This window comes from Montipora foliosa, unplaced genomic scaffold (genome assembly GCF_036669935.1).
Source record: "Montipora foliosa isolate CH-2021 unplaced genomic scaffold, ASM3666993v2 scaffold_433, whole genome shotgun sequence".
Classification (NCBI taxonomy): Eukaryota; Metazoa; Cnidaria; class Anthozoa; order Scleractinia; family Acroporidae; genus Montipora; species Montipora foliosa.
Window position 1 is genome coordinate 170001 of NW_027179738.1, and position 27500 is coordinate 197500.

The window sequence follows — 27500 nt, forward strand, 5'->3', positions numbered from 1 at the left end:
TTCATTTGTCATTGTGGGTCGCTTCCTTCCTGTGTTTCTTTTTTCTTTTTCAGATTGGACGTGATTTGAGCAGTTTTAAACTCCTGGGTTGTCCACGATTATAATACAATCCCAAGGCTGCACACTAAATTCTTAGGAGCCTACCAAATAGAGTCAAATATTCCTGGGTAAAATGTTCCCAGGATTACAATTCGACATCGGATTCAATTGCCAAAGATTAAACTATCATTTTAACCCACCAACAAGGCAATAGCAGCCGAGAGTGATCTCAGGCGGTATTTTGTCCACTTGATTGGAACCAACAGCATTTTCGGAAGGTGGGTTTGTCACCTTTGTTGGACGACGGTTGAACTTCGTAACGACACATTTTTTTAATCCCCTTGGGTACCGACATGACTGCATTGTCTCACTCGTCCAATCACACCAAGGATGTGTGACTGTGATTGGGCGAGCGAGTATTTTCCCTAAACATGAAAAACACCTTCAGTACGAAATTAAAGCCTGAACCATTCCAGGCTTCTGAATGACTGCTTCAATTGTTTCGTTGACGGTGCACCATCTTTTGCATAAAAAAAAAATGGTTTCTTATCCTCAGTTCTAGTAGCTGTATTTATTATACCTCCTATCTGTATGTAATTTGTTAAAACTTATTTATATTCAATCGTAGATTAATTAGGCATAAGAGGAAATTATAAATAATGACCTGGGACATGTGCATCTTTATTTTAAACATTAGATAGATAGCTTTATTAAAAATCCATTGCAGCCAAAAGGCTGGATTTCGGACCTGTACAAATGTTTACTTGATACTAAATACAAAAAAGATGAAAAACTAAATAAAAAAAGCTAAAAATACTAAAAGACTATTTATGAAAACTATTATATACATTATACGTGAAGAATTTTTAAGAAATAGCCGCGTTGTACATGATAAAACTATTCTTTAGTCTATTTGTTCTGCAAAAAGGTACGTTAAAAGCGCGCTTTCTCCTTAAGGCTACAGTACTAAGGTAACGTGACGGCAAAAGGCCATGTAATTTGTGGCAGCTGTTGTCTTTGATTTCATTGAACAGGCGCTCCGTCAGCAATTGGCGCCGTTGGTAGAGGGTGGCAATATTGCACTCTTTAAGAGCTTCTTGGTAGCCTAAATCTGGGAAAATTATTCTAAGTGCACGACGCTGAATGTTCTCTAGCTCTTCCGAGAGATACTTAGGTAGACCATTGTGGAAAACTTGGCAAGCATATTCAGACAGGGGCCGGATACACGTAGTATAAAAACAAACTAGCTGCGCAGGATCTCCTTTTGCACGCTTAAGTTGTCTTAACTGATAAAGCCTGGAGGCTCCTTTTTTGATAACATTCTCTATGTGAGCGTTCCACTTAAGATTGTTTGAAATTGTGAGACCAAGAAGTTTTACGCTGGTTACAACCTCTATTGGTTTGTTATTGATAGTAACTGCTTCAAAAGAATCTGCAGATCTTGAGAAACTTATCTGCAACTCTTTACATTTGGTCTCATTCAATTGGAACTTATCTGTCTCGGCTTGCCTAACTAGTTCGTCTACAGCAACTTGGATTCCACTTGGTTGGCCCTTATGGACTGTCTCGGCCATCGATGTGTCATCGACGTACTTCCAAAGGTTGACGCCATTGACATTGATGTCATTTATCATGACCAGGAAGAGCCAGGGCTCTGTTCCTCTGTTTAGTTCACTGATCTATTTATCTATGCGCTGGTTGCGGGTTTGATTGAAATGATACGATATTGAGCTCTTGAATTTTATGAGAATCCTTTAACATGAGTCAAAATACTTACCAATGCATCAGCAGGTGAAACAGTAACGTTTTGTGAAAAAGTTCTTTTGCCGCGATACAGCTGAAGAACATGATCCCTAAAAACAAGGGAAAAGCATCGAGAGCGTGGGTTAGATCAATGGAGGATTAATGCGAATCTATTTTGCCGTAAGGGTCCATAATGACAGCACCTGGAAACGGAAAAGGGTAGAGGGGTGGGGGGCGGGGGGGGGGAGGGGGATGTTGTTAGACATGTAAAGGTATACAACATATCAACCTTGAGGTCCTGAAGAAGCTGTAGTGTTCCGTATCTGAGGAACTTTCTCCGGCTTTCATTTAATTGAAACTTTCGACTTCGGAAACGAACTGCCAAAATTAAATGAAAAAGGAAGATCATTGCAACTGGATGACGCTTCAAATTTTAGCCCTTTGTCAGAGAGAATCCGAGGAAGGCAGTTATTTGGAAACTTTGATTTCACAGACTTTTTGTTATTTGAAACGTGGAGCAATGGTAACAGTAGAAACATGATAAAGTGAAAACGAAATAAATATTTAGTAGAACGAGAACAGTTTATTCAAGGTTCCATGGGGATAAGAGAACCGACCAGTGAAAGATGAGTTGTTCTGCTCCCAAATTGTGTTGTTGGATGGAGACACAGAAGACAGTCCGGTTTTGCCTGAAGTGGCTTAGCAGGTGATAATCGTACGTTACTTCTTTTTTGTACTGGGCTGTCTCCAAGTTCCAATCGAAAACAGGGAGATGTCGCATATTTTGGGCCTTAATTTAACCCTTTCACTGCCGAGGGCTCCCCCATTGACGAGTAAAATCGTCTGGCGTTAGACAGAGTAAAATCTATAAGTGTCAATTTGCATTTTTGGCGGTGAAAGGGTTAATGTTACGTGTGAGGTACAGGTTATGCAACATATATTTTTGGTGATACATGTGAAATGGTTAATGATAATTTAGACAGATATCACATTTTATCCAGACAATGAGTAAAAAGAATTGCCTTACATCCTAAGTTCCCACATTTTAGGGTTCAAAGTTAAGTATAAGATTTTACAACGACTCAAATTGAAAAATAGGGAGTTTTGAAATATTTTGCTAGCGTTTGGGTCATTAAGGATGATTGGTGGGGTGGGGGGGGGGGGGGGGGCTCTGTGTTCGTACGTGTTAAAAAAAGCTGCAAAAAAATGGCTTCCGAACTCAGCAATTGACATAACGTGAAAATCAGTTCATCCACACAGTTAAATGGCCGCCCATGGAACTTTATGAACGGTAGCTAAATTTATCTGAAGAAGAATGAGTCTCCAGCACAGTGCAACAAAAGCAAACATTTTTTCGCAAGAGGTGGGCACCTGATTCTGAAGAACAAATCGTCAATTATTGTACAAAGTTTATTTACGTCTCTATGCGAAATACACTAGGACTGGCATCATTTCTAGTCATGATAACAAACCGATTTTCGCCGCAAATACAAGGTTCGCACTGTGAAAAAAGGATGGTGGGACGGGAAAATAGAACAACAAAAGATAACCTTTGCAGTTTAATCAAAGAAAAGAACTCGTCACCAAACCACTGGTGTAATCACCTTGGAGAAACCACTTGTAAAAAGAACATAACCATTCACAGAACATTCAAAATGCCGTGTGAGGTGGTTTTCGGAATCTCTCCGAGAAAAGAAATTAAAAAGCCACAAATTAATGAATGGACAAGTCACAGCTACATCAAATACAGAGCAGGAGAATGGTCAATAATTTGAAAAAGTGGATGAGCCAGACATTGAAGGAGAATGGTGTCTGCAGACCGCGGACTGCAGATTAACGCTAAATCACAGTTATTGAAAGCTAACCGTTTTAAAATGGGCGCTAAGACTTAAATACTGTTTATCAACACTATTTGAAATATGTGCTTAGACTTAAAACTGCTTATAAGCGTTATATTTGTAGGCATCCATCAGTATGCCTTCTTCAGTTATCATACACCAGAAAGGGATGAAGAAAAAGAAGATTTTCGAACTTCAGGATTATGTGCCGCTGAAAATTAATGGAGTGGAAAAGGAAACGCCCCTCCATCCAAATGTGCTACTTGCTCAAATTGCAGAACTTGATGGGGACGGTGCCAAAATAATCACAAAGTTTGGATTTTTACGTTTAGAATAAACTCAACAATTAATTGACAGTTAACATAATTCCAATTGGGCTTTGACCCAAATTAAATCTCCTGGCCTTGAAGGTATCAAAACGAGAGTCTTGAAATAACGAAGTTATTTAGTGTCTAGCATACTTACTATTGTATTTAAGAAGTCATACGATACAAGTGAGATACCAAGCGACTAGAAAAGTGCCAACATCATACCAGTTTTCAAGAAAGGTTCCGGACACGACCCGAGTAACTACCGGCCAATCTCACCTGTAAGTTGATGGAGCTCTATTGCTTTATTGTAAAGCATGCGAAGAATCACCGTATACCGTATCCATTACAGCATGGATTCAGGGACAAAGGTTCATATGAGACCCAATTACTTGGCTTTACTCGTGATATTATAAATAGCATCTATGATGTTTTACAAACTGACATCCTAGTTATGGACTTTAGGAAAGCTTTCGATAAAGTCTGTCACGTCATCATATTACCAAAACAAAGGGATATGGAATATGTACGAATACTCTCAATTGGATCCAATCATTCCTAACCAAGCGGAAACAGCAAGTTGTGCTGAATGGTGTTTCTTCCAGAGAGGTAGAGGTATTATCTGGAGTACCGCAAGGCTCTGTGGTCATTTTTTGTTTGACATAAATGATCTTCCTGAGAATATATTGCCAAGCACAAGATTATTTGTTGATGATACCATAGCATTCCTATCTATTCATACTGATCTGGACTATGAAGTTTTTCAAAGTGATCTTGACAAACTTGCTGAATGAGATAAAGCCTGGAATATGGAATTTAATACTGGCAAATGCGAAGACCTCCACATTGGTCGTAAGCGGCATACATGCAAGATTACATCTTTCGTGGTCAAACCCTGCGTACGATACATTACTCCCAGTACCTTAGTGTTACACAGTGTTTTTTCTAACATGAGCTGGAACGTCCATATAAATAATAATAAATAGATCAAGCCAAGCATGAAAGCGGAGCTCCCGGGTTATTTATCTCATTTGCGTTCGGTTGAAAACATGGGTCCTCAAAGACCTATGAAACTAATTAACTTTTTTGTACTTGATGGCAATGTGGCTTAGAATATCTCATTTTAAGTTTATAAACAAGAGGCTACAAGTAGCCTATACTCGGGCCTGCAAACGTACAGTGGTGTATCGTTAATTTAGCACTAAAGAAAAGAAAAGAGAGAAGTCTGTCCTTCTTACATCGGCCTTACATTGCGATTCTCATGATGTTCGACTGTGTATGTAGTGAATACCCGGACCCAGATTATCTTCATTATAGGTAGTGACAATGACCACTGGACACGAGGTAAAATTTGAGAAAAACACATTGTTTTTTTTACTGATCGATGGTTATTCTTGCTCAGTGTTTGAGAAAGCAAACGCTAATTGAACGGTTTAAGATGAAACGAAATGATTCATCGAAACATCTTTTGCAGAAAAAAATGAAAGAGAAGCGAAGGTGAGATGTATAAACATCTTTCAAAGATGACCAAACTTTCGTGCGGTGATGCACGTAAAAAAACACTTTGTCACGTGTGCGACACGTGAAGATGTGCACTATATCTCAACTCTTGAAAATACTTTCAGAAGAACGCAAGTTCCTTGAGGATGCCCATGCCTAATGAATTCATAGCACGAGAATCAAATATTTAAAATATACCTTTTGTTGTAATTTAAATAATCACAGTAGCATGCACCCAATTGTCAAAATAAATATGTTATTTGCCAGCTGGGAGGCTCGTATAGAGAAAAACTGTGGCCGAGGCCTTGAAGTTGCAGCTTTTTCAAGACCGATATCATATTTTTTTTGCTATACGGACCGACCCTTTGCTGGTAAATAACTTTTTTTTTTCTTCTCTCTCTCCCATCTTCTCTTAAAATCACTTGTTTTAATTGTTGACTCGCACCGCGCTTGATAGCGAATGCAGTATTAAAGCGACTTACAAACTGAACGTTTCAAAGAGAAATATTTTTTATTTGAATTCTATTTCCAAACCTCTTGTCTAATGAAAAAATAACCTCTGTACGTAAACGGAGTCGGTGTCAAAAATATTGTGTTTCGTTTCCGGAATATTAATGGTAGGGCAGGAGAAAAGATAGAATACTGTAGTGTGGGTCATTTGTTATTTCGCTTCATGTATTGAAACTCTCGAGAAATAAAGATAGAAATGTGAACGCAAACTCTCTCAGGGGCACCCAACGAATCTGTTCCTCATATTATCTGTTCCCCAGAGGAATCTTGCTGGCTGGCAAAAATACAGGTGTTTCGATGAGCTGGCTGGGAAATTTTGTTATTGATAGATGTTTTTCCTGGGAATTACTGACTTTTTCTAGCATTTCAACCCGAGCTGGCTGTAGAAACTCTGAAGACTGAGGACGAATTAAAAAAAAAAAAAAGAAAGAACCCCTTCCCTCTCCCAGAGAATAGTCACAAACATACGACGGCTGGTCAGAGTAATTGCGCTTGCGCTTGCGCTTGCGCTTTTGTTCGGTCGTTTTGGATCGAGGGATTTGAAAGAGCGCGGAATTCCTGGCTGGGAAATAAATTTGATCAGCTGGCTGGGAAACCAACCAATTTTATCTAGCTGGCTGGGAAATTTCTTGTGTGTCTTGCTGGGAAAAAGGAACAGATAATGTTTTCCCAGCAACACTGAAAAACACCTGGAAATGCCTTAATAACAATTATTTTCAGTAACTGGGGTATAATAATACATTTTACAACAAATTGGTCGCTGGGTGCCCCTGACTCTCTAACACTGCCTTACGGCTGGTTAGCCTATGCGACTTACAGATTGCGTGACAAAGAATAACCTCACTTATCTCTCCAGCACTACGAGCTGGGTGGTAAACAGGAAGTGCTGGATCGGACAAGAGTATCGGCTAGTGAGCAATGTACAAAGGCAACGAGCCTACAAGCTTGGGGGACGTCGCTGCGCAGACTTAACCACACCACGCAGGAGCGACCCAATTTTAATGACGGCAAAGCGATATATCCAACCCATGTCCAAAAGGAGAGAGGGAGGGAGGTGGAGAACTTTGACAAATTGCAAACAGCTAGTTGATTTACTACAGAAGACAAACTGCCAAGTGAACCTTGGACGACTAGCTGAGGCTTTTACAGCTAGAGCCTGTCTATTAAAATAGCCAGTTGCACAGGTTCTACCATGTAGCAGGTAAGCATTACACCGTGCTCGCTAATGAATGAGGCTTTAACAGATTTGGCAAATGCAGGTGTACGTTATAATCTGAGATCTAGGAACAAAGTCTTTATGTCCTCGTTTTAATTACAAGAAAACCGTTGATTGTATGACCTTGAACGGCTGCCTATAAAGAACGCGAAGATAACTATCGCGACATGAATAGCCCTTTTAGTACGGTCACGTTCCATTAACCGTATTTTACTGATAGGGCAGTAAAATCTCATGTAAAGAGAAGAACAGATACTCGTTTATGTGCACAATACTTCGAAACATAAAGACTACAAATACCTTCAAATACTTACCCCTGCATAACATTTCAAATTCCGTTTTCCGTGAATCTTCTCATGATTACATGTGTTACATACGAACCATGGCAATTACTAGCTTTACAATCACTGGTGCCTCGTTAATCCAATTTATTACTGAGACTTGTTTGCATTACTAATTAACACGAAAAGGGATAACTTGGAAATTTAACAATATATCCTTTAATCTAACCCAAAATCATTCACATATCCAAAACGTCCTATGCATGATCCATTTCCTGCGCTTTTGGGTTTGTCAGCATTATGATTTGCACTATTTCAGGTTTACGTGTTCACAAGTTTGTTTTTTTATCTCGAAGATGTTTAGATTTCCAATTACAAACTCTGTTTTGATTGGTCACTCTATCTCACTATGTAAATAGTTCACCCTGAATTCAAACTAAATACGTTCCGTTTCTGGAGAAAACAAAACAACAACATTCTTTTACAAATCGTACCGGGTATTCCTTATTTCTGTGGTAAGTTTAACTTTCATTTTCCAAATGGTCTGGATAGCACAAGTGTTGCTAATATTTTTAAAAATACAAACACACTTTTAAGTTTAAGGAACATGCTTCGATGTTTCAAACATCATTTTGCATTTACCTGTTCATCCACGCTTTTGGAAAATTGTTACATACCACGTGCTTACATTTAAACGCATACCTGAGGTAGCTCCTAATAGTTGTGTTTACGAGCAAGTGATCTCCTTGGCTAGTAATACGATGAAATGTGGATGACCTCGGTAGATTGTTAACCAAATACGTTCCAGCAAGTTTCCTCCTTTTTGTGCTGTTATAAAATAGACGTCTCAGCCTTTTCTCTGTAATTGTGCTCGGTTCTCGGGCACGTCTACGTCAATGCACACGCAAATCACACCTAAAGTAAACACACTTGTGCTTATCGAGACCTGTATTTCTCCTTTGGAATCAAGTCTTTATTACCATTGAGAATCAAATAACTGTACATCCTTTCAAACTACATCACATTTATTTTCTAAAGAGCTGATCACAGTCTCCACTGATGACATCAAATCTTGTAAAACTAGAACAGAACTATATACACAAGATGGCAGTGAACACGATCGCTAATATGGCTAGGATAGAAGCTAGACCACTACAAGAAACAAACTGTTTAACAATAACAAACAAAAACACGCAATAGACAAAAAACTTATCTCCGTAGTCAATGGTACACAGAGCGGGAGGCTGTTTGTTCGCGGTGAAAATGGTACAAGCGTGAGGCCATTTGTTCGCTGTGTTAATGTTTTTACTTTGTCTTCAGAAGATTCCAATATGACGTCCATTTGTTTTTGGAGTTATTTTCTTTGTCGCTGTCATCTTCAAAGTAGTTCTCAATAAGGTACCCGCTGCTCATTAAAGAATTTGTATTTTGACTTGTATCACTTTCAATAGTTGCGTCCATTTCAGTTACATTCGAGTATATTCTTGTTTCATTCAGTCCGCGGTACGACTCGTTTCAAAGCTGACGCTTGACATCTTTTAGTGTGGGTCTACCGCGAAAAGCCTATGCCTTTCTTTGTATGTGTTTTGCGCGCCCCAAGAAGAAATCGATTAAGCCAACGCAACGTCCATCTTCACTAAATAAATCCGAAACAACGCATTACAGTACTCTTCATGATCTTGGATTACGTGGTTTGCTTTAAATAACTAATGTAAACAGCGCCACGTGGCTTCTATTGTGCATTACCCAATCAAAACACCGCCACGTGCTTTCTATTGTGCATTGCCCAATCAAACACCGCCACGTTTTTCTATTGTGCATTTTGCTACACATGAAAAAAATAAAACTGAAATCAAACGTATTTTATAACTCGTGCCCCTACGGACCCGAGTAAATAGGCTTTTCACTTTTAAAAAATCCTAATAAAAACCAAGGACTTTTCAGAAAGATAACCGTAAGTACAAAAATTCGCAAAATTATTGTTCTGGTACAAAAGTTGAAAAAAACCGTTTTTTAATTTAGGCCTGGTTCAAACGCCGAACTTTACATGTGCCGAACCTAATCATTCGATTCGGCACACGAAAAGTTCGACGTATAAATCAATTAGATTCAGTGGACAGATTTGTATCTGGCTCGACCCGCATTAGATTTCCTGCGGAGTTCAGCTTTACTTCACCTCACTTACGCCAGTGTCGTAACTATCTGCAATTGTGTGTGACGATTCGCGATCCCCTGGGTCTTGAAAGCATAAATTTTAAGAAAACGCGTACGACTTTTAATTAAAGATATAAGTTAACAACAAGTATAACAGTTACTACAGTGACTATCTCTAAATTAACTAATCTTACATAGATTTTCTTAATGCTTTATATAAATTTAAATGACAACACCAAATAAACTAAATACTTTACTTTGAATATTTACAAGATTAAACAGTTCAGTTCTTCGCTTTCACTCCAAAAAGCAACTAACGAACAAACCAACAAACCGACAAACTCACAAACCAACAAACCTCAGCCAGCAATGCAGCTTTAAACCATCTGCTTCTCGGTCCGCTTCTGCTTCTGCTCTCCGGCGCGCCGGCGCCCTCTATCTTTCCCGGACTTTCCTTTTCCTGTTACTCTTTTTTCAACTCCGGTGCTCAGCTTTTCCGTTTTCCTTTTCAGTAAAGAGTCGTACAGTAATATTCTCCTTGCTCTTTCCTCCACCGTAGACAAAGGGGCTTTGTCTTGATGTACGGTTGGGGTCTGCTAAAGCCTTTCAGCATTGACTGTTTGAGCGTTTCTGCCCTCCACTTTCCTCTAACATTGGCCTTCCCTCTTGACAACAAACCTTGCGCCACTTCAACAACCAACCAACGCCCACGACTTTTTACATCTATATATAGTTAAACTAATTTATTTAAATTACGACAAAATATGTTTTTTTTTAGATGACTACATTGACCGAATGCATAAATGGCGGCCAAAACCACAATCTTTTGTTTATGTGCTAATGAGACTCACAAGCCTCGCTCTCAGGCGCTACGCACCTCGTTGGCTATCTATCATCTCATATCCAACGCGCGCTCAGGGAATAATTGTTAAATACACTAGGGAATCGTACAATAGGTAGTTAACACTCACACTAACGAACAAGACGAGTGGCTAAAACTATCTGCAAACTGGTGACAAAAAAAAAATCTACGTGACAGTATGTGTGGTGTCGTTTTGTTTTGTTTTGCCTTACGAGAGAGAAATATGGAAAACAATAACTCCTACAGAGGGCGCGCGTGCGCGCGGAGCACCATATTTAAGTCACCGTAGGACCGTACTTCAACCCCACCATGAATGCCAATGTGACCAGTATCACGTGACCATACACGGGCTCAAGTTTAGAGCTCATCGAGAAGGCCATACACTTAAGCTAGTTTGTTTACAGCTTAAATCTTTGATATTGGGTATCTATGTTATTGTCAATTGACACCTGTCAGAAGAAGGTATCCGCTGACCAGTATCACTTGGCCATATCGTGGGCTCAGGTTAGACCTCATCAAGGTCAGCTGTTTTTGTTGTTTTTTTTTTTGCAAGTTAACCGCTGACCAGGTACTGGTTTTTGATTGGATCACAGGATCAGTCCAGGTCAGACACCTGAACGTAAACTAGGCCTATTTTTCCGCGCGCTTTCTGTGGTTCGACCAGGCTACACGGCCATACTACGTGAACAAGAGTTCTTGACAGTCGACGCTTTTCGTGTTCAGGTAGAAAAAGTTTGGAAAATATTTTCCTGCATTTTTCGCCGGTTTCAATCCAGGTTTGACATAATATAGCTGTGATCAGGACATACTGGTGGCTACTTAAGCAATAGAGGACGTTTTTCGTGTTTCCATAGCCTGATCTGAACACGAGGGGGAGTTGGGAAAATTCGAGACAGTTATGCAAACGCGAAAGCCAGTCGAGGGTTTGCATAACTGTCGAGAATTCTCCCAACTCCCCCTTTTCTTTAGATGAGGCTATGGAAACACGGAAAAAAGTCCTCTATTGCTTTTATAAAACATTTCTCAAAGATAATTCGACAAATGAAGGAAAATGCTGTCTTTTTTATTTCTAGATTGAAACAGATTTTATTGATACACGCTCATATTTCCTACCAGCCAATCAAAACGCGCGTCTGACAACACAACCAATCAAAGTTCGTGTGATGTCACAGCCGTGTTTCCATACTCTCATCTAAACACAGCTATTAACCAATGAGAGTGCGCGTACTATCCTAATTAAATAGCTATTCAAGTCAAGCATTGGAGGGATATAAACTTAAAGCACTGCTTTTTGCTCGGCCTTATTGAAATTTTTGGCATGTCTTATTTTAAGAAGATTTTTAATTTTGAATCTGATAAGGTTGCACGATGCCTGGACGGCCTATGACAGAAGAGCAGAAAAGAAAGAAGAGAGAAAGAGAAGGGGAACGACAAAACAGTAAACCAGTAAGAGCTCGAGCTTGGTGGAATAAGTTACTCCGCAAATTCCTTTCTTGGACACTAAACCGTTAACTTCTTTATTTTTACGGATGATTGATTTCAAGTGGATGCATATTTAAAAAAAAAAGGTTGTTTCATTGTTTTTTTTTTCTTTGTTCAGCAATGAAACTAGAATTTTTATTCACAACTGCAATTAAATAACAATCATATGTACTCTTTTTGGACATAAAGAAATAATTGATTTGTTTGTTTGTTTGGTTTTAAATGCGAGCGAACATAATTTTTTTTTTACTGTGTTTGACAACCTTTTTTTCGATGTGCCTCGACAGTGTCAACACAATTTTGCCCTTATGTTGTAAACATGCAATACGAATCACAATGAGTTTTCGTAAAAGTGAAGAGAAATACCACTAGCTTGTGTCTCAGAAGTTTGTTTAGAGCATGTACAGCCAGGTAATTTGTTGGAGATTTGTTTTTGTTTGAAGTTTGTCCTTTCTTCCCGATTCTGGTTCCTAGCCAAGCTGGTGTGTCTGAATGACATACATCAAAATGTAAACGATCTCGTTCTCAGAGATAAAGTGGAATAAAGTACATCAATAAAACTCCTTCTTTGACCTTGAACCGACAAAGACGATCTGTCACATCACGAGCTATAGTACGTCTGTGATTTCTAATTTTAGCGTGATTCGTATTCGCTGGCTTTTGACAGTTGACTCTGAAATGGCTCCTTTCCTTTTCCATTCGCTTGCTGAGGATTTGCTTGTTTTCTTTCAAAACTCTTGCAATTCAAAAAAAAATAATTGCCTAGCTGGTGAATTCGACTGTAAATTTCGCTGGAAAAACCGATAGCACACTCAACCCTTCGTGATTCATGAGATAAGTTGGTTTTTCAGATGAAATTAACCGTGGAATTCACTAGTTAGGCAGCGAAGAAAATGACATAATTAAGCAATATCCGGGCATAGGCAGCCCAAGGTCGCGTCACCAGAGAGCGTGTAATAATTAATTACTTGTGGGAAGATGACCTTTGAGTGCAAAGCGGTGTTGCGTTACAGGCAGCCGTTGAGAATTTAAACGCGTTATAAGACTTTGTATGGAAAATACAATACCGTCGATTATGAAGCCTAAAAAACGCTCAATTTATCGTTCATTCAGCATTGGTGTATTCTTGTGCCTTTTGGAGCTTATTTGACCGTTTCGGGAATTTCGTGTTTTCAATGTTCTAAGACGAAGTCAAGGTTGCACACTAAGATTTCGACCGTAGTCAGCTCAGAGGCGGTTTGCGACTCGAAAATCCATCCCAGCCGTGATTTTTTCACGCAAAGCTAAAGCCACATCATTTGCGAACCTCGGTGAAAGTTTCGTCGTCAAAAACCCCCACGCACTTGACTGGAAATGAGGATTTTCTGCTTCCGATTCCACGATAGCTGATGAAGTTAACGGCTGGTGATCATGTGAAAGGTCACGGAGCTTGGGTCCGAGGTCAAATTAACTCCACCCGATGGGGTACAGTCATTTCATGTACAACACTTACCCCATCCCCACAGCGGCTTCTCGAACTGCTTCATGAATTTATGTACAGAAATAAAAAAATTTAAAAACCACTAGCCTATCTGCACAAAACGTTACCTGGAGCAATTATAAAAGCTGAAAACACCTTTAAGCTTCTAGTCGGAATTTCTCCCACTGGCGCTTTCACATTTGTTTCAAGACTGTGGTCAGGAGGTGTTTCAGACAGACACATCACAATTAAATCAGGCCTCATAGACAAATTGGAACCTAATGATGATTGCATGGAAGACAAGGGTTTTAACATAAGAGATTTGGTAACAAACAAAAGGGCCACCCTGAAAATCCCTCCTTTCTCCAAAGGAAAGCAGCTTTCCACAAAAGCATGTACGGAAACGCGACGTATTGCAGCCGTGAAGATACATGTCGAGAGGGCTATTCAAAGGTTGAAAGGTTTCAAAGATCCTTCAGTGTGTTTTGCAGTTCTCCCTGGCTTCAGTGGCTGATCAAACTGTTAAAATGTGTGCTGCCCTTTGCAACCTAATGAAATCCTTGTTAAAATAGTGTCCTGATGGAATAAAAAGTAGCATTTTGACAGTTGCTGATATCTTTTTTGAGCTTGACCAGAACTATTTCTGGCTACCGAATGTGCACTTTAACTGCTAATCAGCTTATGCCAAACAAGTTAACATGCCATTGTACAGTTAAACACAGTTACAAAAACCAGAAAAACAGTTTTGTTTGGGGTAAACCAGATTTAACTCTGGGAAATACTATCTCAGGGAGCATTACTTCTTCAAAGAACCCAGTTAGTTTTAAAAGGGTTCGTTTCCAGATGTTTTCTTATACGTTACGTGCTGCACGAAGAATTCCTTACTTGTGCCTTATGCCATAAAATAATCCCATTTGTATGTGGTAAAAATTAAACATCTGATGACATGATTGGTAGAAATATTTATGATTCTTGTTGAGAATCAAATTGGATTCACTTTCTGTGCAGATTGATTGCTTAACAAGCACGTCTTTAAGGGTTTATCCGGGCTTAACTTGAATGTATTTTAATGTATTTCATTTCTAACACTCCTGGGTCACTCTGGGTGGGTAAATGAATAATTCTGTCAGGAGATGCTCCAAGATAACCATGGGACTTGCTAATGAAAAAACCACACTCCTCCAAGCATACACCACTGAAACCTTGCTTGCTCATCTCTGAAATGAAAACTTGTGCAATTTCTTCTTCTTTTTTCTAGGCCCTCTCTCATAGCATTTGTCTGTGGTATGTCTGAGTTGCCCATTACTTCTTTTAAAGCCTTAGTTGGAGAAGTAGTGGGTTTAATACCGGCAACTCTTTTGCATTTTGAGGCAGAAATGCGCCCCTTCTTATACCAATCTGTACATTTACTTTGTAATCTGTTTTTTTTTTCAACAATAACTATTTCATCATCTGAAAAACTGAGTTTCCTTTTAACAACCACACAAGAATCCTTGATTTGTTGCAAAGTGGCTCCTTCAGGTAATGGTGAGAGATTGTCAACGCTGTAGAGCTCATGTTGGGGTGTCTGTGTATCAGAATGAACATCCAGATTCTCTTGACCTTCAACTGCCTCCTCCAATTGTGCATGTGGCTCAGCCATAACATGCAAACCCACTGCACTTGCTGTACATTTTAAAAGAAGGCTTCGATACTCAAGAGGGGGACTTGTTTGTGCCATGTAACTTGGCCGTGGATCAAAGATGGTTGCTTTTGGTTTACATGTACCTTTCTTTCTTTTTTTTTCCCCCAATAGTGGCCCTAGTCAAATCTGTGTTTTCAACAGGTGTCACTGCTTCATGTGTTCTTTTTTTTTCTTTTTCCACATACACTTTGACCCAGTACATGTAACCACACTGTTCTCTCGAAGAGTTTCTTCAAGGCCGTTTTATGAGAGCAGCCCCCACATGTCTACAAGTACCATCAGAACTGGAATGGATTTTAATCCATAATATGAACATTGATCATTTTCTTTTTTTGTCCGATTGTTTAACAACAATAATGGGATTTAGCAAAAATGGAAAACCAAATAACAAACTAAAGTGTTAATAAAACAAGAGTAAAACAGCTTTTTACCAAGTATTCAGCCAGAACTAGAATTATGAGAAAAAAAAAAACAGATGACAACATTTTGGGCTGTAAAGAATCGTGTCAATAAGATAGAAATAAACCTGTCCTTCCTTATTTGTTCTTCCTTGTGCATTTAAACGCAACGTTATACTTACCCTCCTATACAGGGATAGTGAGCTGAATGAACTGAACCATTTTGCTTTATAAGTAGCCGGCCATCATATAGCTTGGCTTATTCTCTATTTTAGTTCTCTCTCGTTCGGTCGGTTTCACGCTAAACTTTATGAGGTGGCATCCGCAAAAAAGCGATTTGTTGGTTTAGAGGCTTTGCACACGTCCGTCCCAGTGTAATCTATATCCTTCCAATGACTTGTAAGCCTTTAAACTGTGATATCCCTCTTTTACGATTAAATATGCGTACATGTCGCCACAGGTGAAATTCGATAACAGCGAAAAATTTGTTGTCCAGTCCGAATCAGGCGAATAGGGATCGGGAATGGTTCCGTCGTGCGTTACCAACTTCGCAGAAATATCGTTCTGATCCACTTGTTCATCGATGGTTTCAATGGCAAGTTCATGAGCTTTACCCCACAAATCCAAAAGTTTATCGCGCCGCTTACTCGCAACTCTTATTCAATTCTTCTCGCTTGTAAATACCTTTTCAACTCCGGAACTCTCATTTGGACGAAATTAAGCTCCATTTTATCGGCAAGATTACGGGTTTTGCATAATTAATTACCCTTCGGACTTCGATAGGCAAAAAACATGAATTGATTGTTCAACAACTTTTTTAACCAAACTTTACGAGTGTTAAAGTCTAAAATATGAAGTTAGCTTACATGCGAGGTTAATTTGATGATCTAGCGGGATTTTGAACGCAAAAGAGTCGGCCAAGAAGTGGTTCGTGGCATTTAAAAAACATGTGCTCAAAATAATCGTTTGCCTTCATCACTCGATGTTGTTTTCGAGCTGCCGTTCTAGAATTGCTTGAAATTGTTTCCTGATATTTTTCCCATAACTTAGCAGAGGTTTTTCCATGAAAAATCATTCAGAACAGTCCCAAAAAAAACCAATTATGTTTGCGTATACGAACCATATAAAGCCCTTCACTAAGGCAGCCATTTTCACGAGTATGGCCATTCACCAAATCCCCACGCGACATGTCATTACGCTTTACAAAATGTAATTTTTGCCCAGTTTCAGATAAAGATTTGAGAGGATCGGCATTTACTTAATGGAGTAACATCGTTTTCGTGCTGAACGCGGATCTGCATTTAGGTGTAAGCAATAATTTTGATATGGTTAGCCTTTTACTGAATTTTACGGAGCCCCATAAGAGGACACACATCATTTTTGTTTTACTGCCACTTTTACTGTTACTTTTAGTGCTACTTTTAGCGCTACTTTTAGTGCCACTTTTTATTTGAGAAAGTAACCTAAACATTCATAAAGGCTAACCTTAGGCCTAATTAGGCCTAAACAAAAGTTTATAGGCCTAAGGTTAGCTTTTATGAATATTTAGGATACTTCTGTATTGGTAAAACACTGACCTGTGACCTGTTTTTGCTACCTGCCGCCCGCACGTGTAAAAGTGGCAGTAAAAGTGGCACTAAAAGTAGCACTAAAGGTGGCACTAAAAGTCGCATTAAAAGTTGCATTTAAAGTAGAACTAAAAGTAGCACTAAACATGGCACTAAAAGTAACAGTAAAAGTGGCACCGAAATAAAACTGATGTGTCCCTTATGGGGCTTCATGAATTTGAAGAATACCTCTATTAAAATACTTTTAAAATCTGGCTATTTCCAGAAACCGGCTTCGTTGGTTTAGGGATATTAGCGGTATTCTGAATTCAACGGGTGTAGCTTCGTTGCTTTCTAGAGTCACTGTTCTGAATCATCGTAAATCGCACTGTAAGTTAGAAATTGTGTTTACCTCATGTAATTTCACGCGAAAAGTGAAGGGGCGATTAGCTCTAAACTTGAGCCCGCGGCATGGTTAAGTCACATTGGCATACGTGAATGGTCGCATGATGACGTCATAGCTAAAACCAAGATTTCTCGCATCGATGGGTTACTATATTTTCTTAAGCATGGTGCTCCGTGCGCGCCTTCGGCGTGCGGAGCTCCGCTATTACTAAGAAAGGAAAATAATAACACTCTTGCTTTCCTTAGACGAAATCTACAGGTCAATTCACATAACATCAACACCCAAGCTTACTCTGGCCTCGTTAGACCAATACTGGAGTACGCAGCTACAGTTTGGGATCTCTATAAAAAGTCAAACAACAACAAAATCGAAATGGTGCAGCAACCCACAGCGAGTTTTGTACTTGGGGATTACCACAGGACATCACGTGCCAGCGAATGCTGCAAAGACTTGCATGGAAATCACTTGAAGGAAGAAGAACGGTTCTGCGTCTATGTACATAATGATGTATAAACTACATAACAGTCTTATCTCGAATGACGGTATGCCGTCACTGACAGCATTGCAGCGAGGAAGCAGACATGTAAACTCTCGAGCTTACTAAATACCACCTTCTAAAACTGAACATCATATATGTTCTCTTATTTCCCACAATCAAATAAGGGATTGGAACTCATTATCAGAAGGCATTGTGAGAAAACCAAGTCTAACAAGTTACAAAGAAGCATTAGTATAAGTTTCTGTTTGAGTAGTTAACGGTGGAATTTTGACTTTTATTTTCATTTGTTTATTTGTACATATTTTAAGATCCTGCATAAGTATTTTCTTTGGAAAAGACATGGTGTTTCCCGGAAAAAAAGAAGAACTTAAACAAATTGTACTATTTTGAGTCACAATGACGTTACTACGCTAACCACGCACATGACACCAGAAGTAAGTTGAGAGCAAAAATAGCTTAATTAACAGTAGTTACGATTAGAAAAAATTACAATAAAACCTAGATGGGATTTTTTTTTCAGCTGAATGAAAGTTCTCCATAACTGAACTCAGTTTTTGTTTATTTAAATACTTTGTCGATAGTCTATCAGGAGAATTTTGTTAAGAGCATAAGGTTAACGAAATATCGCCGGCACGATCCATTCGTTCAATTCGGAATTAATGGACATAGTGTTGTTTTGAAACATGATACTCAAATTAGACTTGCCTATCTGTGAAACCATTACCCTGACCCAGCAATTCATTCCGAATAGTGCGAGAAGATCATTTTACTAAAAAGGGACGCGCAAAGCTCTTGTTTTTGCTCACTAAATATGTAGAGATTGGGTGGTTTCTTTGGGGTTGCTTTTGATGACTTACCTATGGCACTTCATAAAATGCAACAGCGACATAATTGAGATCACTGCGGAGAGGGCAGTTCCTGCCAGCAGACTATCTGAAATTGAGGGACATTGGATTTATTAAAGCACAAAGCCTGATCTCATTTACCTTTTCTTCTCTTTTTTTCCAACCTGGATTCCTCCGTGGAGTTTTTGATAACTTAACGGTCTCTCGGTACAATTCAAAAATGGTCTTTTATATGAACAAACAGTAACATTTTTTATTCATCAGTCAAACTTATTTTTCGATGTTAGACAATCCCAATGCAAATCAAATACATGCAACGGGCGCTAAGCGCTTTGTTTTATGGCTCTTCATGACACACTTAAAATACAGCCGATTGTGATTGGGCGAATATAGTGCAATTAGACAGTATCAAAAATAAAATAAAATTCTTTGTTTCTGCCTCCGAGATTTTGCATAAGCGCTGTTTCCAGTTTCTCTTGGTCCCAAGAGAAAATAAAAACAATGCTTACGTAAAAATTTTGGAGGGACAAACAAAGAGTATTATGGTATGTTTGATACTGGCTAATTAACTAACATACTACTCCACATAGTCCTAATTGACCTCTTTACTTGTATGTTTTCTTTTCTTTTCCCACTTCAGACCAAATGGTGTTCCCAAGGGAATTTTCCTTTTGTTTGTTTCGTAACAGTATGAATGGAAAGGAACTGTTGCCTAGAGTGACATCACGTGGTCTGAGATAGGAAAACAAAAAGTACAAGCTATAGGACAATTAATTTGTTATGGCAACCACGCTGGCACCTCAAGGGGTGGCATGCTCGAAAGAAAATAGACAACAACAACAACAACCTTTATTGGTACCCTAATTACATAAATTTTATAGAGAAAGTAGGAAAATCAATTACAATAAAATAGGGTACTGGCTCCCCCGAAAAACCACAGGGGCTAGAGGAGCCGGACAGCCAATGACATAAATGGATGTGTTACAGCAGTCTTGTTTGTATAGACTTTCTTTAACTTTGGTATCCGATTTTGACTGTCATTTTCATAGATTAAAATAGAAAAACGTCTTTTTGCTAAACTAATCTAGATATGTTATCTTAATTAAACATCATAGCTGTGTGAGTGTTTTGTTTTTGTGTGTTCGTGTCTGTTTCATTGAAACATATATAAGCTTATTAGCAGGAGCCCATAACTATAGGAGCATACAACTTTATTGTAATTGTCGAACTGCGTTATTACAGACCAAATTATTTTTAGAATGATCTTTCCGCGAAACCAGAACTTTCCAGCTAATCTCAAGTCCTGCATGAGAACTCGTTACCCATGGGATTGAGAACGGTCACTCGTGCAGGCCAAATCTTTTTTTTTAAATAGCTTGATCTGTGGAAATGCTATCACATAGATTCAGAATTGGAGTTGCTGGCTCCTGGTTATGGGCTCCCGTTGATAGTCACTCTTGAATCGATAGATGATGCTAATTTTCTGAGTGAACCATATGCAAAAAAGAAAAAAAAAAAGAATCGTTCGACCTTCTCGTACAATAAGGAATTAACAGATACGCGTGATGTTCTGGAGCATTTCCAATTGGACTTGCATTTTTGCGGGCAATTTTGAGAACATTCAAGACTTAAGATTTCCTATTAATCATGGTTGGACGATTTTCTACACTTGATATTAAATGCAACCACTCTAAACAGTGGACAAGGCTTTTTCTTACCATACTCAATACGGACACGATCATCGCAAGTGGCACTTGAACACAAAGATCTCCTCAAACTACCATATATGATTCCAAACCCAATTGAAAGCTGTGAAAGAAATAAGTAAAAAGAGTTTATTTTATTTTTATATTTTTTATTTTGCCCAAACAAGAGAGAGTCAAACCAGGGGTTCGAGTGACACTGCTGATCTCAGCCAAGTTAGCTCAAGTTGTCGCTGCATTTCGCTAGGTGCTGTGATTCGAGCACTGTACTTCACGTTAGTTGAATTATATACCCAGCTGGACATGGATATGAAAGAAGAGTAGTGGAGGCGTAGCTGGCTCAACGTGCGCTGTCTCACGGATTTTGGGGACAAAACATCTACACACCCAGCTTAGTCCTAAATGCAACAAAACGGAGCAGCACAAATTGTTACCATACTCAGTGCACTCTATTTTACACAGGACGACAACCTAGTTGACTAGTTTGGGTCGGCTTAAAACTCACTTTTAGTTATTATTATTTTTTAAATTTTAGTTTTTTAAGTAAAATGTACTGTTTTATTTAACAATCAAAAAGGGCTTCAATGACAACAATTAAAGGCGAAATACAATGTAATACACAAAATATAAATAAGAAAACAAAACAAGATAGAAGGAGAAAAACTGCAAGGTCGATTAACGGAGGTGACATAGTTTTTAACTGCTTAACAAGAGGAGGGATGTATTACAGAGGCTTAGAGAAGGGGTCTCATTAGAGAGTTTACGGTATTCAGGACACAAGTCACAGGGCACATGTCTCAGGTCACAAATAAAAAGAAAACTCCGTTATTACGAAATTACACTCCCAGCCTGGAACAAGTCTTTGAAGGGGGCCTAGAAAAGGGATTTCCTCTTGTTGCTTGGATACTTGGTGAGAGCCTTTTTTACTTTATCAGGGTATCTGAATTACAAGCAGCGTGACAGTAAGAGCTGTTTGCTGACCTCAAACACAACGATATCTTCGTCATCCGCCATTTTTAACGCACGAGAAAACCCCTATTTCAGCCCTTCCCCCACCCCACCTTTCCCTCATAGCCTCGCTCCAGGTCCTTGTACTGGCCTTCCAGTCCCTCCAATTGGGGAATGCCAAAGAACAGTCGTGGCATCTTAGTTGTGACTAAAATTTACTCGGAGATGAAACAATAAAATACAACCTACAGAGACCCAAGTTGATGTTGCTACTCTTCACTGAGGGTTTAATTTCGTAAAAATGGAATTTTATTTTTCTTTGTGACCTGTGACCTGTCTTTTGTACCGGACGACGAAAGACGGCAATTTTGTCTGACGCATCCACCGAGACTGAAGTGGTTTGTGGCATAGCAATTATTCAAAGCACAACTTGATATAACATTATCCATGACCTTGATCCATTGCCGAAGTTGAGGACCAAAATGAAAGACTCGACCTCTAAACATTTCTGAATGTAATTACATTCAATAGAATCGAAGGCTTTTCCAAGTCTTGAAATGGAATTCCTGGAAGGTTTTTTTTCATCAGATCCTTTGATATTTTTATACTTTCAGTTATCATATAGTGCACCTTCCCTGTACATACCCGGACTGACTAGAGTTAATGATCACGGGTAAGATTTTCTCTAGGCCAAGGGCAATCATTATTTAATAACGAAATTGGTCTACAATTTCTTAAACACTCTGAGGCTTATTCTGTGCGATTCTGAAAACTAGCTTGCTGACCGTCGATCTAAAAAATTCTCTCATTACTGTCTATACTGCTTTTCTTTCAACTCAATTACTTACCTGAACGACGGTCATCATTGCGACCATCACACTTGAAATTAGCTGGGTGGAGAATTCGAAATCTTAAATGCAAAACAAACACAGATTGCTGATAGAAGGTATTCATGATAGCAACATTTAACAATGCTTCACCGAAAACGAGGTGAATATCGGTGAATAAAAACGAAGTCGATCAGTGGTGGATCCAGGATGATTCTTAGAAGGGGATGCAGCCCTAACAAATGACGTAACTGACTGGTATTTTTTAGGGTGGGAGGGGGTGCGCATCTCCTGCACCCTTCCCCTAGATTCGCCAATGCCGATACTCACCGAGCGTGAGGTGAATAATTGTTTTAGTATAATTACATAGGTGATTATTTGAAAAGTTATTATGCATTTTCTTTAAAACAAGTAATTTCTGCGTCTGTCATATCCACAAAACGGCTTGCGGCCATTTTGAAAAAAAGAAAAAAAAACAATTAGGTGATTATTGCGTAATAAGCTTAATGCTAATAAGAAACAATAATAATTTATATAATTTTATACCGCGCAGTTTCTATATAAATATTTAAATGCCCCTTACATATAAAGACTTGATACTAAGTCTTAAAATTTAAAATCCTAAATTCCTTATATACATTGCTAGGATAAGAGAAGAAATAAATTACAATTCGGAAATCCCTAATTAAATGCCTCATTAAATAAAAACGTTTTAAGTCTACTTTCAAAAATGTTCAGAATGAAAATACACCTCAGATCAGATGAAAGAAGATTCCAAAGTCTAGGAGCAGCACAAATAAATGATATGTCCCCCGTAGTCTTCTTGGTTCTTTCTTCCACGGTTATGATTGCGCCGTAAGTCATACTTTGACGGAGGTAGACTATTTATCATAATGCGCAAATAATCAGGTTCCATACACCTTATTCCAAAATGGCCACCATTTTAAAATTCTTTTGTTAGCTTGCAAATTAGACCTTGTTGCCTCGTTCAAGGTTAAATATTCTTTTGAATTTTAAGTTTAAGAACGAGGCAACGAGGGCTAATTTGCAAGCAAACAAAAGAATGCTAAAATAGTGGCCATTTTAGAATAAGGTGAGTACCATGCAACGGTAAATGTAAGAAGTAATACTTCTTTTTTATTAAAAACTGAACTACGGATATCAGATTTCCAGCATTTTCATTGGCTCGCCGGACACAGGCTATCAATTCATATACCTGCTGTACCTAATATGGTCAAGGAACGCGTCAACAATAAAGCGAGATAAAAACATTTTTGCAGATCTGAGAAAAAATGGCCCACAAAAGCCATAGCCAAAAGCTTTAGTCGACAATACTAGCTCTGGGAGCACCAGGGCTTGCTGGATTTAAAATGATTATAACTAATTTGGAGCTACGCGCCTCGTTGGTTATTTATCACTTCCGTATCCAGTGCGCTCTCGCATAACAATTGTTAAAAATTCGAAACGGTAGCAGACAGGCAGCCAATGTACTTCACGAAGCAGAGGCGCGACGGGGCAAGATTCTGGGGCGCAATAAACCAATCGAGTGGAAGCATTTAAAACACACTGCAGTTTTAACACTTGATATTTTGGCGACCCATAAAGTGAACTATTGCAGTAGTCGATTCTGCTAATCAACGCATGAACTCTGAGTGTCTCAGTGCTGCTTCTAGAAAAGTATTTCCTGATATATCTGATCATATAAAGATAACAAAATGGCAGCTTCTGCAGCTACCGGAGCAGAAATTGCGTAAAACAAGAGAAACAAAAGACAGAAAGCAAAACAACTCCAAATAAAGACTAATACCAAGTGACCCAAAACACAATGCTTTCCGATACCCGCAGAAAGCCCCAACAAAATGCATTTTTGCATGACCTAGTAATATTTACATTCATCAATTGACACTTTTGCTAGCTCCTTTCGCGATCCGACCAGCAAGAATTCGATCTTATCATCATTAAGCATAAGTTTCTTCTCACACATCCACTGCCGGATGTATCGAATGCAGTTTTGAGCGGCGGTAACAGCAGCCGCTTCACCAGCGCTAAGCTTAGGACTAAATACATATATAATTGCGTGTCGTCCGCGTAAGGATGTGAAGTCGGTAAATGGGACTCCAGAATAGAGAAAATTACATGTGTAGATGGTAAACAAAAGTGGCCAAGGCATGAACTTTGAAGAACACTCCATTTAAAATGAAATGGCTGTGAAAGCGTGTCATTTATGCAGTTTCCTTGGGATCTCCCTTCCAGATACGACTTGCCCCAGGAAAGAGCAGTAACACAAACACCGAGTTTAATCCGAAGCGTATTTAGAAAAATCCTGTCGTCAACGCTGTCAAAGGCGGCGCTCAAATTCAATAATAGTAAGAGTGATGCATGTCTCTTGCTCATATTCATGACTAGAGGTTGAAGTTGAGGGAAGAGATTATTTTTAATCATGTGACTTTTAATCTGATTAGCCACCACTCGCTCCGTCAGTTTAGATGGTTTACGGTCAAGTCGCCCGAAAGTCATCTCGACCGAAGTTATATCGAGTCATGTTGCCCAACATTTATAGTCATGTCGCACGATATCTTGAGTTATGCCGCCCGAAACTTCATGATGCTCAAAAAGATTCGGAAAATGTTAAAAACTAGTTAGAGTGAAATGTAAAACTGTGAAAGTAGGTTGCTCGTTTCGCGGTCGTTTGATATAACGGAGATAGTAATCCTAAGGTAAAACATGAAAATGAAAAAAACTAGTAATATCAGTTACAGTATGATTCTTACTGTTGTTGTTTTATATGTTGAAGCATTCTGATTTGAAAGAATGTGCACATCACTAGCGATTGGAACGCCGCCATCTTGATTACAGCACTTGCTCAATAATCATCGCATGGTTGCTAAGCAAGAGTTTGACGTTGCGGTAAATTCAGACACGCAAACATATTGATTGCTAACAACCCTAATTACACACGAGAACGTGTGGGTTACCCAAGTAACACCCGCCCCTTGAAAAGAAATTCAAATACCAACTTAAGGCAAGTTCGCTATAAAAATAAATAAATAATAAAATACTTATTACACGTGGGGACGTCTTGCTCTGATTAGTGCCAAACGGTAGGTGGCTTGGTCGATACCAGTCCCGCAAGATACGATGCTGCCAAAAGCCGCAATCATCGCACTGAACGGCTTGCTGGCGTGGTCGAACTTCATTTCCGCACTCGATACAGGGATAAAGTCTCATTGTGTAATTCTTTGTTGTACGCGTAACGATCTCGTGTTTCAGCTAGCTGATTATCTCAGAATGAGGTGGCTGTTTTTAATTTACCCTCTTTATATATGGTTAACTGGATCAAAATTTACATGCCACCGACTGAGGAAACAAGGAACAACTCGCGACAACTGCAAGTTGCTTGAAGGGCAAAAGTTCTTAGTAGTATAGTAGATGGGGGTATCGGAACATGTTTTAACATTTTATTCTAATAAAAAATACTGTTTTAATAAATTTTGCTAGGTTTTAGCCATGTTGTTTAATGGTTGTTTTGAAATAGCAAACATATTAATTAAAACACAAGTGTTTTAATTAATATGTGTGCTATTCAAAACAACCAGTTTGTTAATTTTTTTCAATTTTACAATTATAAATTCTATATGTTTTTTTTTTAATTTCAACTTACAAAATATCATTGTTTAATACCACTACACATATCCACAACAAAATACAACCTAAAATATTAAAACCGTGCTTCAATACCCCATCAATTTTTTATTAACTAAATTCAAATTTGGGAATAATGAAAAGCACCATTGTAAAACCGAATAAAACTACAGCAGATAAATTTAGCATGGGTTTGTATTTTGTGTAACAAAATGATGCTGGAATTATCAGCAAATACCACCGCAAAATCAAATACAGAAACAAAATTTATACACAAAATTGAAAAATGTTTCTTACAAATCACTTTTTTGTCGATAAACTTTATAAGCAAACTTTATGAGTAAACTTTACAAGTAAACTTTATGAGTAAACTTTATAAGTAAACTGAATGAAAAACTTTGTGAGAAACTTTATGAGTAAACTTTATGAGGAAACTTTATGAGTAAAATTTGTGAGTAAACTTTATAACTAAACTTTATAAGTAAACTTTATGAGTAAACTTTGTGAGTAAACTTCATAAGTAAACTTTATAAGTAAACTTTATGAGTAAACTTTGTGAGTAAACTTTATAAGTCAACTTTATCATTCAGATTGTTTTAGTGTGTTGATTTATAATGTCCGTAAGCATATGATTTTATTCCATTGTCTAATGAAAATCGTTTGTCATCGAAGCATGACAATGACACTTTATTTAGATCATAGCTTTCGAGTTGATGATTGATGATTATTGCTTAGAATGGTTTTCATTGTATGATACATTTGTTTGTTATTGAATAAAGTTTTTTTATAGTCTTCATGTTTGATATTTTTTTGAATAACAATCTTTTTAATTCCTTTTGCTGTTTTATTATTATTTTTGTTTTGCACGAAATTATTCAAGTCCCAGTGTAATTACGTAACGTCCTTAGGGGCATGTCTGTATAAAAGTGAACACATGTTTCGAAACAGGGGATGAGTCTATTTCGTTTTTGGACTTGAGGTATAAACAAAACAAAAATACAAGCCTTACTCGGGTAAGGAATACAGAATTGTAAGTGAAATTAAACAATTTTCCAATTTGCATTAGTTCAAGGACATTACGGCAACAGAGCCTAAAAGTTATTGCATTTTGCTTTTTTCCAGTTTGACTCTATACTCTTATATAAAGCAAGAGTACAAAAAAAATTCCTCCGATTTCCCAAGCTTTTTGGTCTAATACAAGTTCAAAACAGTCAAACATTCTTCGCAAATGTTGGCTTGGTGGACCGTGAACAGGGGACCTTGTGGACAGATTGACAGTTTGGCGTTGCCGTGGACTATCAGACGACGAGGAAACTTCTTGTTACAAAGAGAAGGTCAAAGAGAATCCAGATACCGGTAAAAGCCTGCTTCAAACGAAATCTGAATAAATACATTTACCGGGACAGAAGGTAAAATTCCATTGATACTACGAATTTAACGAAGGCATGAAGCGAGATCAAGTTCAAGAATGAAGAACTTATAGTAGAGTTACGTTTTAACACTAAATAATTAAGTACTTAGTTTTTCCTGATAGGCACGCCACCTAAAGTAGAGAACATTGCGACGCTCATCGCAAAACGGGACATTGCAATAACATCTTTAGATGAAC

At 38.4% G+C, this 27500-nt stretch overlaps 1 protein-coding gene across 1 annotated transcript in view; it reads right to left on the reverse strand.

Annotated features, from left to right (window-relative positions):
• The window catches only part of LOC137988888 (stimulated by retinoic acid gene 6 protein-like), a 158246-nt gene that overhangs the window by 45338 nt on the left and 85408 nt on the right, over positions 1-27500 (reverse strand). Inside the window, exons 10-13 of the mRNA XM_068834835.1 lie at positions 22271-22332; positions 20490-20580; positions 18784-18859; positions 1817-1892 (exon numbers count right to left, since the gene is read on the reverse strand). Coding sequence (XP_068690936.1) covers positions 1817-1892; positions 18784-18859; positions 20490-20580; positions 22271-22332 — 305 coding nt within the window. The remainder of the gene's footprint in view (positions 1-1816; positions 1893-18783; positions 18860-20489; positions 20581-22270; positions 22333-27500) is intronic.